The sequence below is a fragment of the Sapajus apella genome, unplaced genomic scaffold (assembly GCF_009761245.1).
Source record: "Sapajus apella isolate SASKATOON/1434 unplaced genomic scaffold, GSC_monkey_1.0 scaffold15, whole genome shotgun sequence".
NCBI lineage: Eukaryota > Metazoa > Chordata > Mammalia > Primates > Cebidae > Sapajus > Sapajus apella.
Genome location: NW_022436955.1, coordinates 870,572 through 884,816, shown reverse-complemented (window position 1 = coordinate 884,816; position 14,245 = coordinate 870,572). Strand labels below are relative to the sequence as shown.

General features: G+C 38.5%; 1 protein-coding gene across 3 annotated transcripts in view; it reads right to left on the bottom strand.

Annotated features, from left to right (window-relative positions):
- Window positions 1–14,245, bottom strand: part of NUP93 (nucleoporin 93) — a 113,496-nt gene that overhangs the window by 81,677 nt on the left and 17,574 nt on the right. For all 3 annotated transcript variants that reach the window (XM_032283934.1, XM_032283932.1, XM_032283933.1), the window contains exon 3: window positions 4,913–5,030. In XM_032283934.1, the coding sequence (XP_032139825.1) occupies window positions 4,913–5,030 (118 nt within the window). The remainder of the gene's footprint in view (window positions 1–4,912; window positions 5,031–14,245) is intronic.

Below are 14,245 nucleotides of genomic sequence, written 5' to 3'. Positions count from 1 at the left end.
TCCAGCCTAGGCAACTGAGCAAGACCCCGTCTCAAAAAAAACCCAATGGGTTGGGCAACCTGGTACCGATACACACACAGACACACACACAGACACACACACAGACACACACACACACACACACACACACACACACACACGCAGTTCCTCCTACCCAGGGAAAATGCCAAAATTTAATCCTATCTATACTTACCTATGTATTTAATACTTTAAGAAGCAAACAGTTTCTAGTTGAAGAATGTCTCTAGATAAATCTCTAAAACACATTACAGACTGTTAACACGTTTAGAAAGAGTAACTACTATTAAACTCTGGAATCAGATATGGGTAGTCACCCTCATTTCCAAAGGCTCAAAAGAGAATAATGAGGATGACATCAGAAACTTAGTTGGGACTTGCAGTACTGAACCACCAGCAATGGATATCATATCCCAATATTTCCTATGGATGTGAAATGGAGTTAAATCTGAAGATGTTCCATTATTTACAGTAACAGTTTTAAAATTTCTGGCACTATAAGTATAGTGGGTTGACGTATGTGTCCCACAAAAAGATATGTCTAAGTCCCAATCCCTGGTCCTTGTAAATGTGACCTTACTTGGAAATAGGGCCTTTGCAAATATAATTAAGGCTCTCAAGAAGAGATTATCCTGGATTTAGCGTGGGTCCTAAAACCAATGACTGGTGTCCTAAAAGACATGAAAGGTAGACCTGACACATACAAGAAAGAACCTGTGGAGACGGAGGAAGAGACTGAAGTTATGCTGCCATAAGCCAAGGAATGTCTGGAGTCAACCAGAAGACTAGGAGAGGAAGGATTCTCCCCTAGAGCCCATGGAGACAGTGTGGTGCTGCCAACACCTTGATTTCAAAGTTCAGGATTCCAGAACTGTGACAGAATAAATTTCTGTTTTAGGCCACCAAGTTTACAGTGCTTTGTTACAGCATCCCTAGGGATCTAATATAGTAAGTTTGGCAATTATTTATTGTTGCTCTGCAATGGTCTAATGCTATTAAAAATATTTTTAATTATTAGGGATACATCATAGTTACATTTATTCATGTTGTACACATGATACTTTGATACAAGCATACAATGTGTAATGATCAAATCGGTAATCAGGATATCCACCGCCTCAAGTGTTTTTCGTTTCTTTGGGTTAGAAACATTCCAATTCCACTCTTTTAGGTATTTTGAAAGTCTAACACCATTTAAAAATATTATAGCCTAATGCTGGGAAACTGCAGCCCCCATTTTCATGGCCAACTCAGGCTATTTCTGCAGAACCTTCTTGAAATATACATGCAATCTAGTGAAAAAGCCCAGAATATAACTGAACTATGTAAATTTGTACTTTATTATTATATAATACACTCATTCATGATACATTAGGTCTGTTCAGATCACAGTAAAGATGTGCAATATGCCCTCAATATTTTTTTCTCCAAAGACAGAGGTGAGCAAGTGGATCTCTGGAAGAGGACGCGTACTCCCAAGCACCACGAAGTCATTTAGAACAGATCTAGTACAGCTGTTTTAGCAGCATGTCCTGTTATTGCTCTTCACCTCTATTACACAAATGTAGGCCTTCTTTATGACCATTTCCAAAAAATAAAATCAATAAACATTTAAAAATTCTACTAGTGTAATGCATACATATATTTAAATGGAGTTTCTTTAATATACTACCTTTGCTGGTCACAGCAATTTTTTAAACATGCATTCACAATGCATACAAACATTATTGATTATGACAAACAACAAAATGGTAACAACAAAAACCTGTATTAATTTCAAGCTCCATTAGAAGCAGAAGGAAATAAAATCAATGTTTACCAAATAGAAAAGGACAATGTATACATGGGAAAAATGCCTTTAAGCTTAAGTAATGCAAACAATGGATGGTACAAAGTCCTGGACAGCATCTGTCAAAGAATGCATCAGCATTTTCTTTTTATGAACGGTACTGTAAATGGCCTATAAATTGACATAATAATTTCTCCTCTGATTGATAGCACATGGAATTAGGGTGTATTCTGACCTCAAAAAAATGCATAGATTGAAAAACAAAAGTTCAATTACAAAAGTCCATCAGATTTATGATATGTGAATTATATCTCAATTAAGCAATTAAAATAAATGAAAAAAAAAAAAAAAAAGTCCATCAAATAGTATATCTGGCTTTTGTAAAGACAAATCACTGAAAATGTCCAAGTTTACTCTTCTTGGATAACCAACACTATAAAGAGAATTAAGAGGAGGATCACTCTATGCCAAGAATGCAAGCTGGCTTGGCTCTTATACTTGGTTACTAAACCAGAAGTCAGGGAAGGATATGTGTATAGAAGTTTAAGCATATGTGGCTCAGGTCAACTGAGCCACATAGTATCACTTAAAATCTCCAATCCCTATTGATACAACAGAGATCCCCCAGATCAAGCCAAAGCTAAATTTTCTCCTTTACGCCTTTGCTGGCAAGAAGATGAAGTCAACAGAGGACTTATGTCAAAACTAGTAACCCTTAAACTTTTACTTCAGGTATAGATGATCAATTCCTAATTAATCAAAAGTTATCTTGGACTGACCATTTTGCATTTCTGAAGCTACTCTGGAACAGCACAACAAAGAGGTGAGATTTTTTTTTGAGACAGAGTCATGCTCTGTTACCCAGACTTGAGTACGGTGCCGTGAACAGGAAGGACTCACTGTAGCCTCAACCTCCTAGACTCAAGTGATGTTCCCGCCTCAGCCTCCCCCTGTAGCTGGGACTACAGGCATGTGCCACCATGCCCAGATAATTTTTTATTTTTGTAGAGACAGAGTGACGTAGTTTGAATATATGTCACTGCCAAATGTCATGTAGAACTGTAATCCTCAATGTTAGAGTTGGGGCCTGGTGGGAGGTGACTGGATCACAGGAGCAGATTTCTCATGAATTGTTTAATACCATCCTGTTGGTGCTGTCCTCATGACAGTGAGTTCTTATGCGATCTGGTGTAAGTGTGTGGCACCTGCCCCTCACCACCACTCTTTCTTGCTCCTGCTTTCACCATTTGATGTGCAAGCTCCCACTTTGCCTTTTGCCATGAGTAAAAGCTCCCTGAGGCCTCCCCAGAGGCAGATGCTGGTAGTATGCTTCTGGTACAGTCTGCAGAACTGTAAACCAACTGAACCTCTTTTCTTTATATATTACCTAGTCTCAGGTATGTCTTTATAGCAATGTAAGAATGACCAAATACAGGGGGTCTCACTATGTTGCCCAGGCTGGTCCTGAACCAGGCTCAAGCAATCTTCCCACCTCAGCCTCTTACCACACAGGGATTACAGGCGTGAGCTACTGTGCCTGGCCAAGAGGTAAACTTTTGAAATGGAAGCATCCTTAATCTCAAAGTTCAAAGATTTCCCAGTGGTACAGGACCAAAGCTCTGATGTGCTCATTCCAAATTAAGAAATTCTCTTTGATGTAACTGAGCATACACAGTTAGAAAACCATCTAGTGGCAGTGTTGAAGGAGGGTATTCTCCCATTAAGCAGAAGGTTAGATGAGATGATCATTATGACTCAATATATTTATAAACCTGTCAATAACTTAAGGTAAAAAAATGGAGTATCACATCACTGGAGATGCATGAAGTACATCACAAAATGCTGCTAAGTATTCCAAATGCCTACTCCACGAATATCAAAGAAAATGTAAAAAAGAGTTTTACATTTCTTGGTATTTTCAACGTTAAACAAAAAACCTTTCACCAAGTGCCATTTCGTTCCACATTATTAGGGATGCTCCCAGAATATATGGTGATTATTCATCCCTGTTATAAGTATTTGTTAATAGCCTCAAGTGGTTGTAAGGGGGAGGGGGACTAAAACTTAAAAAGAAGTTTAAAAAGTTAAGTATACATGCCATTTTAGATTACATGGAAATGAGAAAGTATCTGTAAGTTGACAGGCAAATATGATTTAGCATATAAAACTGGAAAAACTGGATTTCCATACTTTGGGAACATACCTGCAATAGGAAAAAATATCTATAGTTCTTCAACTCTCAACTCAAAAGTAGTTTTAGGTTTATAAATTGAAAAAACTGCAGTAGAAATGTAGCCATTAGATGGATTAAAATGGTTCTTAGGGTACTGGGGTAGAGTATTAATTCAAATTGAGCCCAAATAATATTGCCCATTTCTAAAATTTGCCTCTGCAGGAGGCATCCTTTTGTTTTCAGGTAAATCAATGATTTTTTAAAAAAAATGGTGCCCCACTGTCCCTTCACTCTAATGCAAATGCAATGTTCCAATTCCTCAAAACTCAACAGACTGTGAGTTTTTTTCTTAACAATTTTATGTCAGTTTCTGATTAGATTAAAATAGCTATCAATTGCTGGTGGCATATTTGGTTAAATGAGACTGGAGTGCTCTATTAGACCATTTCCTGGTGCCACTAATGCAGCCAAACACTTCTTGGAAATCATTGAGTAGGTTTCAGTAAATAGTACTCTAAGTTTTCCCCAGCCCTCTGCCAACCAATACAAGCAAGATGTAAAAAAGAAATGTGGAAGACGAATAGTAAAATTATTTGAGATCTAGCAAAGAAAAGCAAAAGAAACTTGCGACTAATGTCTCTGAGCCTTGGATTAAGCCCAAGGAAGGAAGAGAAATCTGTTCTCCTAATTATAATAATCTAAAAAGTGCAGGTTGGAATTGCTTTCTTAAATTCAGCCACACAGAGAGCTCTGAAAATAACCCAGCGTTTCCCACTATACCTCCAAAGCTGAATCTACTGTTCTCTTAATATCTGAGGAAGAAGAAAACTAACAAAGAAAACTGAAATTCCTTAATCAGCTGGTTAATAAAGGCCAGGTTCTTCAGCCTGGGTCAAATGCTCCAGGTTTCACCTATACTTGGAACTCCTTACCTGAATGTCTGTGTCCTTCACAGGCTCGAGAGGCTCAAAGGTGGTGGCTGCACTCAGACTCTCAAGTCGCTGGGAGATGTGGGATATGTCAAGTCCCCGAGACCCGAGGAGAACTGACCTATGTGAGGATACAGAATAGGGAGATATAAGAAAGGGGAAAAGTAGGATTAGGACATCTAATATGCTTCATCAAATACTGGAGAGTATTTTTAATTCAAAACTTCCTATATACTGTCTGGACACTTTTACATAGCTGTTTTATATCTTTCCATAGATATCTATGACCTGGACTAAGAGCCACAACACTGTACTTTGTAGTAACAGATTTAAGTTCTAATCATGCCTGAATTTGAGTGAGAGCCTTGTCTAGAATAAAACAATATTACTACCATAGGCTAGGCTGCTCCAAACACTTCATAGTAAAGAAAACCATGAGGTACATGCTATCATTCATCCTCAAATTACGAATGAGACAAGTAAGGTACAAAGAGGTTAACCAGCTTGCCCAAAGTCACAGTCAGGAAGTGGCAGAGGCAGGTCAGCTAGTTCTGTGGCACAACTCCTTGTTTTTGTTTTTTTGTTTTTTGAGACAGAGTCTTGCTCTGTCACCTAGACTGGAATACTGAGCCACAATCTCAGCTCACTCCACCTCCACCTCCCAGGTTCATGTGATTCTCCTGCCTCAGCCTCCCAGGTTGTACAGCACGACACTTAACTACCATCCTACACTTACAGCCTCTATAGATAGATACCATGAACTACAACATTGTAGAAGTTTCAGAAGTAACCCGGTACAATGTCATTCATGAACTGAGGAAACTAAGGGTTCAAGGTGATCAATGATTTGTCCAGGGGCAATCAAACCAGAATCCAAGGTCAGTTCTCCATGGCTTCCCTTCAAAAGCCAAACACCATGTCCAGTATGTCTGCAGGTTCCCTCTCTGCTGCCCAGTCTATTAATATAGGAGGCTGTTATCTGACCAGTAAATGCTTTTGAAGAGAAATGGGAATAATATAGCCAGCTTTATTTCTACTCATCTGGGGCAGTGTAACAATGCAAGAGTTGTTTTTCAAAGAAAAGGTCGCACTACTATCTAGAACACTCTCTGGAAAAAAGAAACTAAGGGGAACTCAATATTTTATTTTAGTATTTATTTTATTATTTTTTAAAATTTTATTTTATTTGAGACAGGGTCTTGCTATGTTGCCCAGGCTGGCCTTAAACTCCTAGCCAAGTGATTCTCCTGCCTCAGCCTTGAAAAGTGCTAGGAATACAGGTGTGAACCACCACATACAGCCCAATTAATTTGTAGACTGTTTTTGGATTATAAATTAGTACTGAGAACTCCCATCATAACATTTGTGTTCACTTGGAGTAACTTAGAAGTAGTTAGAGAATTTGGCAGCACATGTAACCGTAACACCTACAGGTATAACACCTAAAATGTTTTATCCTGAACTAACAGATTTATTGGAGAAGACAAAGGATTTCACATGTGTAGTTCTAATCCAATAAATACTATAGCAACAGATTACATTTACCCAGAGGTTCCTTCCTATAGATTTTTGTCTCCTCCAGATCAACTCTGTTGCCATCCTTGGGGCTTTCCCTCCAGGTGGCCATATCAAATAGACATCTTGTCTGTCTCCTCTAATAATCCTAAACAGTTAACTCTCTAAAAGAGCTGGTCTCCCTTCTCAGAAGAAGACATTGATACGGCCAACAAACATATGAAAAAAAGCTCAACATCACTGATCATTAGAGAAACACAAATCAAAACCACAATGAGATATCATCTCACGTCAGTCAGAATAGCGATTATTAAAAAGTCAAGAAACAACAGATGCTGGCAAGGCTGTGGAGAAACACGAATGCTTTTACACTGTCAGTAGGAGTATAAATTAGTTCAACCATTGCAGAAGACAGTGTGGGAATTCCTCAAGGATCTAGAAACAGAAATACCATTTGACCCAGCAATCCCATTACTGAGTGTATACCCTAAGGAATATAAATCATTCTACTATAAAAACATATGCACACGTATGTTTACTGTAGCACTATTTACAATACCAAAGACTTGGAACCAACTCAAAAGCCCATCAATGACAGACTGCTTAAAGAAAATGTGGCACATATACACTATGGAATATTATGCAGCCATAAAAAAGAATGAGTTCATGTTCTTTGCAGGGGCATGAATGAAGCTGGAAGCCATCATTCTTAGCAAACTGACACAGGAACAGAAAACTACTGCATGTTCTCACTCATAAGTGGGAGCTGAACAATGAGAACACATGGACACTGGACACAGGGACAGGAACATCACACACCGGGGCCTGTTGGGGAGGGGGACAAGGGGGGGGATAGCTAATGCATGTGGGGCTTAAAACCTAGATGATGGGTTAATAAGTGCAGCAAACCACTATGGCACATGTATACCTACATAACAAACCTGCACATTCTGCACATGTATCCTGGAACTTAAAATTAAAAAAAAAAAAATTAAAAAAAAAAAAAAAAAAAAAAAAAAGAGTGGGTCTCAACCTTGGTTGCACATTAGAATCACCTTGCTTCAGGAGTAACCGAGTCAAAACTTTCCTCCCAACAACTGTGATTAATTGTGATTAGTACTGGACTCAAACTCCTGAGCTCAAGAGATCCTCCTGTCTCAGCCTCCCAGGTAGCAGGGACTATGGATGCTTGCCAGTGTGCCCAGCTTTATAATTCAACATTTAAAGTATACAATTTGGTTGGTTTTTTTTTTGAGACAGAGTCTCACTATTGCCCAGGATGTAGTGCAGTGCTGCAATCTCAGCTCTCTGTAACCTCTGCCTCTCAGGTTGAAGCAATTCTCATGCCTCAGCCTCTTGAGTAGCTGGGACTACAGGTGCGTGCCACCACACTCGGCTAATTTTTGTATTTACTTGAGATGGGGTTTCTCCATGTTGGCCAAGCTGGGCTTGAACTCCTGGCTCAACTGATCTGCCTACCTTGACCTCCCAAAGTGCTGGGATTACAGGCATAAGCCACCAAACCTAGCCTACAATTCAGTGATATTTTATGTATTGATAGAATTACACAACCATCACTACAATTAATTTTAGAATACTTTCATCACCCCCCAAAAGCAACCCCTAACCAACAGGTGGTGATTCTCCATTTTCCCCAAATCTCCCCCATCCCGTGGCAACTACTAATCTACTTTGTCTCTATAAATTTGCCTATTCTGGACATTGCTTGTTATAGGTAAATTTTCAGTGCCACAAAGAAGTAACATATAAATTTAATTTAACATTAATTTTTCTCAGCAAGGCAACTTTATGCAGAAAGGGTGCTTCCGTTAGCCATCTTGCCACAAGAGGACACTGAACAAAGGAGGCAGGGCCATTTATACCTAACGCATCCACCCTACTGCTGTGTCCTGATTCTATTGGCTGCAACTAGACTTCACAGTCTAGGCTGTACCTGACTGGCTAACAACCAAAAACTTTTCTAAAGACGTAAAGGCAGAGGAGAACAAAGGAAAAGTAGAAGTAACTTGAGAAATGCTTAGAGAAGCAATAACATTTCCAAATAAGAAAGTGGAAAAAGCTATGACCTAAGACTTGCCTGGGCTTGTCTATGCATGTCAGGGCCAATATCTAGGTTAAAGTGTAAGAACTAAGAACACAGGATACATTTCTTTCTTTGTTATGACTAACAGCTACTTTAAGATTATTAGCAAAAGCTTTAAAGAAAATTAACCTTGGAAGAAAAAAATTATTTTTCATAATGAACTAAGAGGAGAGCTTTGAAGAGGAACATTTTATTTATTCTTATTTCTTACATTGCTCATAAACACAAACACACAATATACCATCTTGATAACCGGCTTCTTTCATTTAGCATAATGCCTTCAAGGTTTATTCATGTTGAAACATGTATTAGTACTTCATTCCTTTTTACTGCCAAATAGTATTCCATTGCATGGACATACCACATTTTACGTATCCATTCATCAGCGGATGGGCACTTGGATTATTGCCACTTTTTGGCTATTAGTTTTAAAAGTTGCCATGAACATTCCTGCACAAGTTTTTGTGAAAGTATATATTTCCATTTCTCTTCGGTATATACCTAGGAGTGGAACTGCTGGGTCATATGATAACCCTATGCTTAATCTTTTGAGGAACTGCCAGACTGTTTTCCAAAGCAACTATACCATTTCACATTCCCACCAGCAATGTATAAAGATTCTGATTTTTCCCACATCCTCGCCAACACTTGTTACTATCTTTCTTATTACAGCCACTGTAGTGGCCCGCCCTTTTAAAGCTATTATAGAAAAAAATTAAAACACAAAAATAGTAAACTTCCTTATACCCATCAACCAGCCCCAACAATTTGCATGTCATAGCCAACCCTGTTTCATCTACATTCCTATTTTTCTCTATCAACCAATATGCTTATTTTGAAGCATAGCCAAGATATTGCTTAATTTTTTCACAACTTTTAAATTTGCGTTTGTTTAAATAGAATCCAAATAAGGTCTCTACTTGATGATGATTAATATGCCTTCTAAATCTCTTTTCATCTACAGGTTGCCCCTCCATCTCATTTTTTTTTTTCTTATAATCTCTTTGTTGAAGATTCTGAATTATTTAACTTGTAAAGCAGTGTTACTCAAGCTTAAAACTTACATATGATGACAAAAGTGCAAAGCAGAAATAAAAAATGCACTTGAAACACCTGGAAAGCTTGTTAAAATATAGATTCTGATTTAATAGGTCTGCAATGGGCCTGAGAGTCTCTATTTCTAAAAAGCTCGTGGTTGTTTCTGATGTTGATTCTGACTAAACTCAAAGTAGCAGGGCTATGGTTTCCTACAGAACACATTTTACTGACTGAATCCCCATGATATCATTTAACATACTTCTTTGTCCTCTGTATTTCCTGTAAATTCAAAGTTCCAAGGGTTTGATTTCCTGCAAATTCAAAGTTCCAAGATTGAGGTGCCAATATTTTCATGGCTAGATTACTATATACTCTTCATCAAGAAGTATTTAAAGTCTGGTATCTCTGTCTGAAATATCTGCAGTCTTGATGATGATTGCTTAGATCCATTTACTCCTCAGTGGTTGCAAAATGGTGATATCCTAATTCCATCTTTATTAGCTGAAATACTTCCATTCCAAGAAACTCCTTTAATCAACTATGTAATTACTCTGAATAATGAGTTGCTTCTCCAGCATTCTTCAAAGATGACCAATGAGACTTGTTTTAGTATAATAAACTCATACATTTTAAATATATTTGATATGTTTCAATCCAATGCAGTTATTACCCTAATTGATGATCAAATCATCTCATTTTAGCCAGTAGAAGTCCTTCAACTTGGTCTCTGAGTCCTTTTGACATGACTGCCCCAGCATCATTTGTTGAAAAGACTATTCTTTTCACATTGAATGGTTTAGGCATGCTTGTTAAAAATCAGCTGATCACAGATATGGGTTTATTTCTGGATTAACAATTCTATTCCATCAATCTATATGTCTATTCTTATGCCAGTACCATGGTCTTAATTACTGTGACTCTGTAATAAGTTTTGAAATTGCAAGTGTGACTCTTCCAACTTTCTTCTGTTTAAAGTTTGTTTTAGCTATTCTAGGTCCCTTGCATTTCCATATGGATTTTAGAATCAACTTGTCACTTTCTGCAAAAAATCCCAGCTGAGATTTTGATAGAGACTCTGTTAAATCTATAGGCCAATCTACAGAGTATTAACATCTTATTATTAAGTTTTCTGATCCATGAACATTGGATGCCTTTCACCTGCTTTCTTATATAAATGACAGAGTACTAAACACTTTTCTCTATCCTGCATTTTTTACTTAATAGTATATCCTGGAATCTTTCCATGTTACTGTATATTCTCATTCCTTTGTACTACTGAGGAATTCTCTACTACATAGACATACAACATTATTCAACTACTCCCCTATTGATGGACATTTGAGTTGTTTCCAATTTTTGCTATTACAAATAACGCTGTAACGAATATCCTTGCGCACAAGTTTTTTTGTGTGTGTTTTTGCCAGTATATATCTGGGACAAAACCCTAGCAGTGGGGTTTCTGGGTCAATTTTGCTAGCTATGTCTAAATTTTGTCCCATGGTGCTGTACTCTACCAGAGATACATAAGAATGCATCCAGTGCCAAAACAATTTTAATGTATACCAGGGTTGAGAACCTCAGAACTTAAAAATTAGCTACTAGAATTCTTAGAAGAGAAAGGTCATCTAAGTGGGTGACACCTGCAGAAACTGTTCAGTGTGCGGCTTTTGCAGTATATGGTTTATGCAGTGCATATTCAGGGAGGGAAAGGACTGATGAAGGAGGCAGGGAATCTAGGGTAGGGATGACTTTATAAATAAAGGCTGTACTAGAAACTTTCAGTTTGTAAGAGTGGAAAAATTCTTAGAAGGTTCCCTGCCTTCTATCTACCTCAATTCCCAAAAGCCAGGCAGCCCCCATGAGCAGAAAATCATGGAAGTTAGAGTCTCCTTCCTGTCCCAGGGGAGTAAAAGGACAAGGACTGTTCCCAGCATACATGGGGAGCATATAAAATGTCAGGAGGCCTGAGCTCAGGTCTCATCTGTCACTTACTGAAAATCTTGGATACATCACCTTTCCAAGCCTCAGTTTCTTCCTCTGTTAAATGTAGGGAAAAAAATGCCTATCCTACTTCTCAGGCACTGTAAGACCAGTCAGGAGAGTGCCTATCCTTCAGAAACTGAAAAGCATCATGCAAATATGAGGAATTCTTACTAAGTTGGATTTGAAATTCTGGCTTGGCCACTCACTATTTGACTTTTCTCAAGTTTAAAATACAGATTACACTTTCACAGGGTTATTTTAAAAAGAAATTATATAATGCGTATAAAGTGTGTGGCACAGCGCCTGACAAACAGTAAGAGCTTAAACAACAGTTTATAGTATTATCACAGGAAGAGTTATAATTTGCTGTATAACTTTGGGGAAACAAATGTTTATATACATTTTGCATGAACTTGGAGAAGTATTTGAAAAAATAAGCAAATTAATAACATTGGTTACCTTGGATGACAAAGTTAGGGAGAATAAATTACTGCTGGTTTTTTCTTTATACACCTCTAGGTTGTCTGATTTCAGAGTCTGAATAGAAAAATCCAGTGCAGTGTCTTCGATGAGAAAAGAGGGGTATGCAATTGATGATGGGCACCCTCTGACCTCCTGAGCTCAGGCAATCCTCCTGCCTCAGCCTCCTGAGTAGCTGGGACTACAGGTGTGTGCCACCATGCCCAGCTAATTTTTTGTAGACAGATTTTTGCCATGTTGTCCAAGTGGTCTTGAATTCCTGAAGAGATTCACCTGCCTCAGCCTCTCAAAGTGCTGGTGTTATAGGCATGAGCCACGGCACTCAGCTCAATATTCTATTTTAATTGTTCAATGTACAGGAGTATTCATTCATTTTATTACTTACACTAAGAGTCAGCAAACTTTGTAAACAGCAGATAGTAAATATTTCAGGCTTTGCAGGGCACATGATCTCTGTCAAAACTACTCAACTCTGTAGCACAAAAGCAACACAGACAACACAAATATGCTTGGCTGTGTTCCAATAAAGCTTTAAGGCTGGATGTGGCACACGGCCTGCAAAAGCCCTAATTTACACCTTCTTGTAACATATATAAATGTTAAGTATACTCTTCTTTATGTGTGAAAAAATTTAATGATTTTAAGACATCAAACACACACATTTGAAAAAAAAAACTATCAAATCTAGTCTCTAAAACAAAATATTCAACAGTGTATTTGGACAAATAAATTCGGCACAAAACATTTCAATCTTCAATCTACAATCTAAAATTTTAAAGACAGAATTTTCTTTCAAAACTTATTTCATATAAGAAAATTTTTCCTACTCAGTTCTCTCTTCTGCCCTCATCCTGCATGTACTAAAATATTCACACCACACTTTATGTGTCTGCCTATCAAGATGGAAAAATACAGTTATCAGCCCTCTGGTTTCTTTTTAAGCACCAGCCCCACCCTATAGCCATTCTTTTGACATTCCAACTTCTTCCTCCCTAAAATAATGAATTTAAGGCAGAAAGAGATGAAAAAGAATGGAAATTTACAAGAAAGGGAACATGACCGATAATTGTTACCAAGAAAACATTTTTCCTTTTTGCTCTTAATAGGCTGTAAAGCTGATGTAATTAAATTACAACTATAGCAACTCAGCTGGCATCAAGGGCCTTTCGCTCCAGCAGCATCTTTGCACGCAGCACAAAGCCTGCATGCTCAGGACTGGGGGTAACTGCAGGCAGCCAGGAGCAGCAGGTAAGGAGCCTGTCGGGAAGGCAAGTTAGCAGAAGTGTCTAAAGGCTGATTGGGCTGTGAGAAAGCAGTGTAGGGAAGCAGTTGGCTGCATTCAGCTGAAAGGCTGCAGGGTAAAATATCCCTGCCCAGGTTCCTCTGACTTGCCTTTACCAATGCCAACAGAACCAAAACTATTTTAGAAAATAGCATTTTGGGGAGGCCTGAGGAAGAATTTCCACAACATCCATACTGACTCGACAGAGCAGCCAAAACATTCAGCTCTCAAGAACAAGAATGTAGCCCACTCCTACATAATACTCCTGTGACATCTATTAAATGCTTAGAGCAGACAATGTCCCACATTCATACCAGCACTTTGTTCTTTCTCAAGTTCAAGGAATGAAGACTGAGGAGATGACTGACAATTTCCCATATTTTCTGCACAAAATCTCAGTGTCTTTCCAGACCCATCAAAAGCACAAGCAGCAGCACCCTCTCCATCCTCCCATGCCCTTCGATCATGGCTAGAGGAGTATGTGCTCTGGAGTCAACCTCACTAGGTTTGAATCCTTACTTTACCACTCACCAGCTGTGTGATCTGAGACAGTTACTTGCCTTCCCTGAGCCTTTGTTGCTCAACTGTAATATGGAGATTGTAGCCTAATGATGGTTGTAAAAATTAAGCAAAATCTTAAGTCTAGCCAGTTTGTAACACACAGTAAGTAATGAGTACATCACATTTCTTTTTTTTTTTTTTTGAGACGGAGTTTTGCTGTTGTTGCCCAGACTGGAGTGCAATGGCACGATCTCGGCTCACCGCAACCTCCGCCTCCTGGGTTCAAGCAATTCTCCTGCCTCAGCCTCCCGAGTAGCTGGGACTACAGGCACGCACCATCATGCCCAGCTAATTTTTGTATTTTTAGTAGAGACGAGGTTTCACCTTGTTGACCAGGATGGTCTCGATCTCTTGACCTCGTGATCCACCCGCC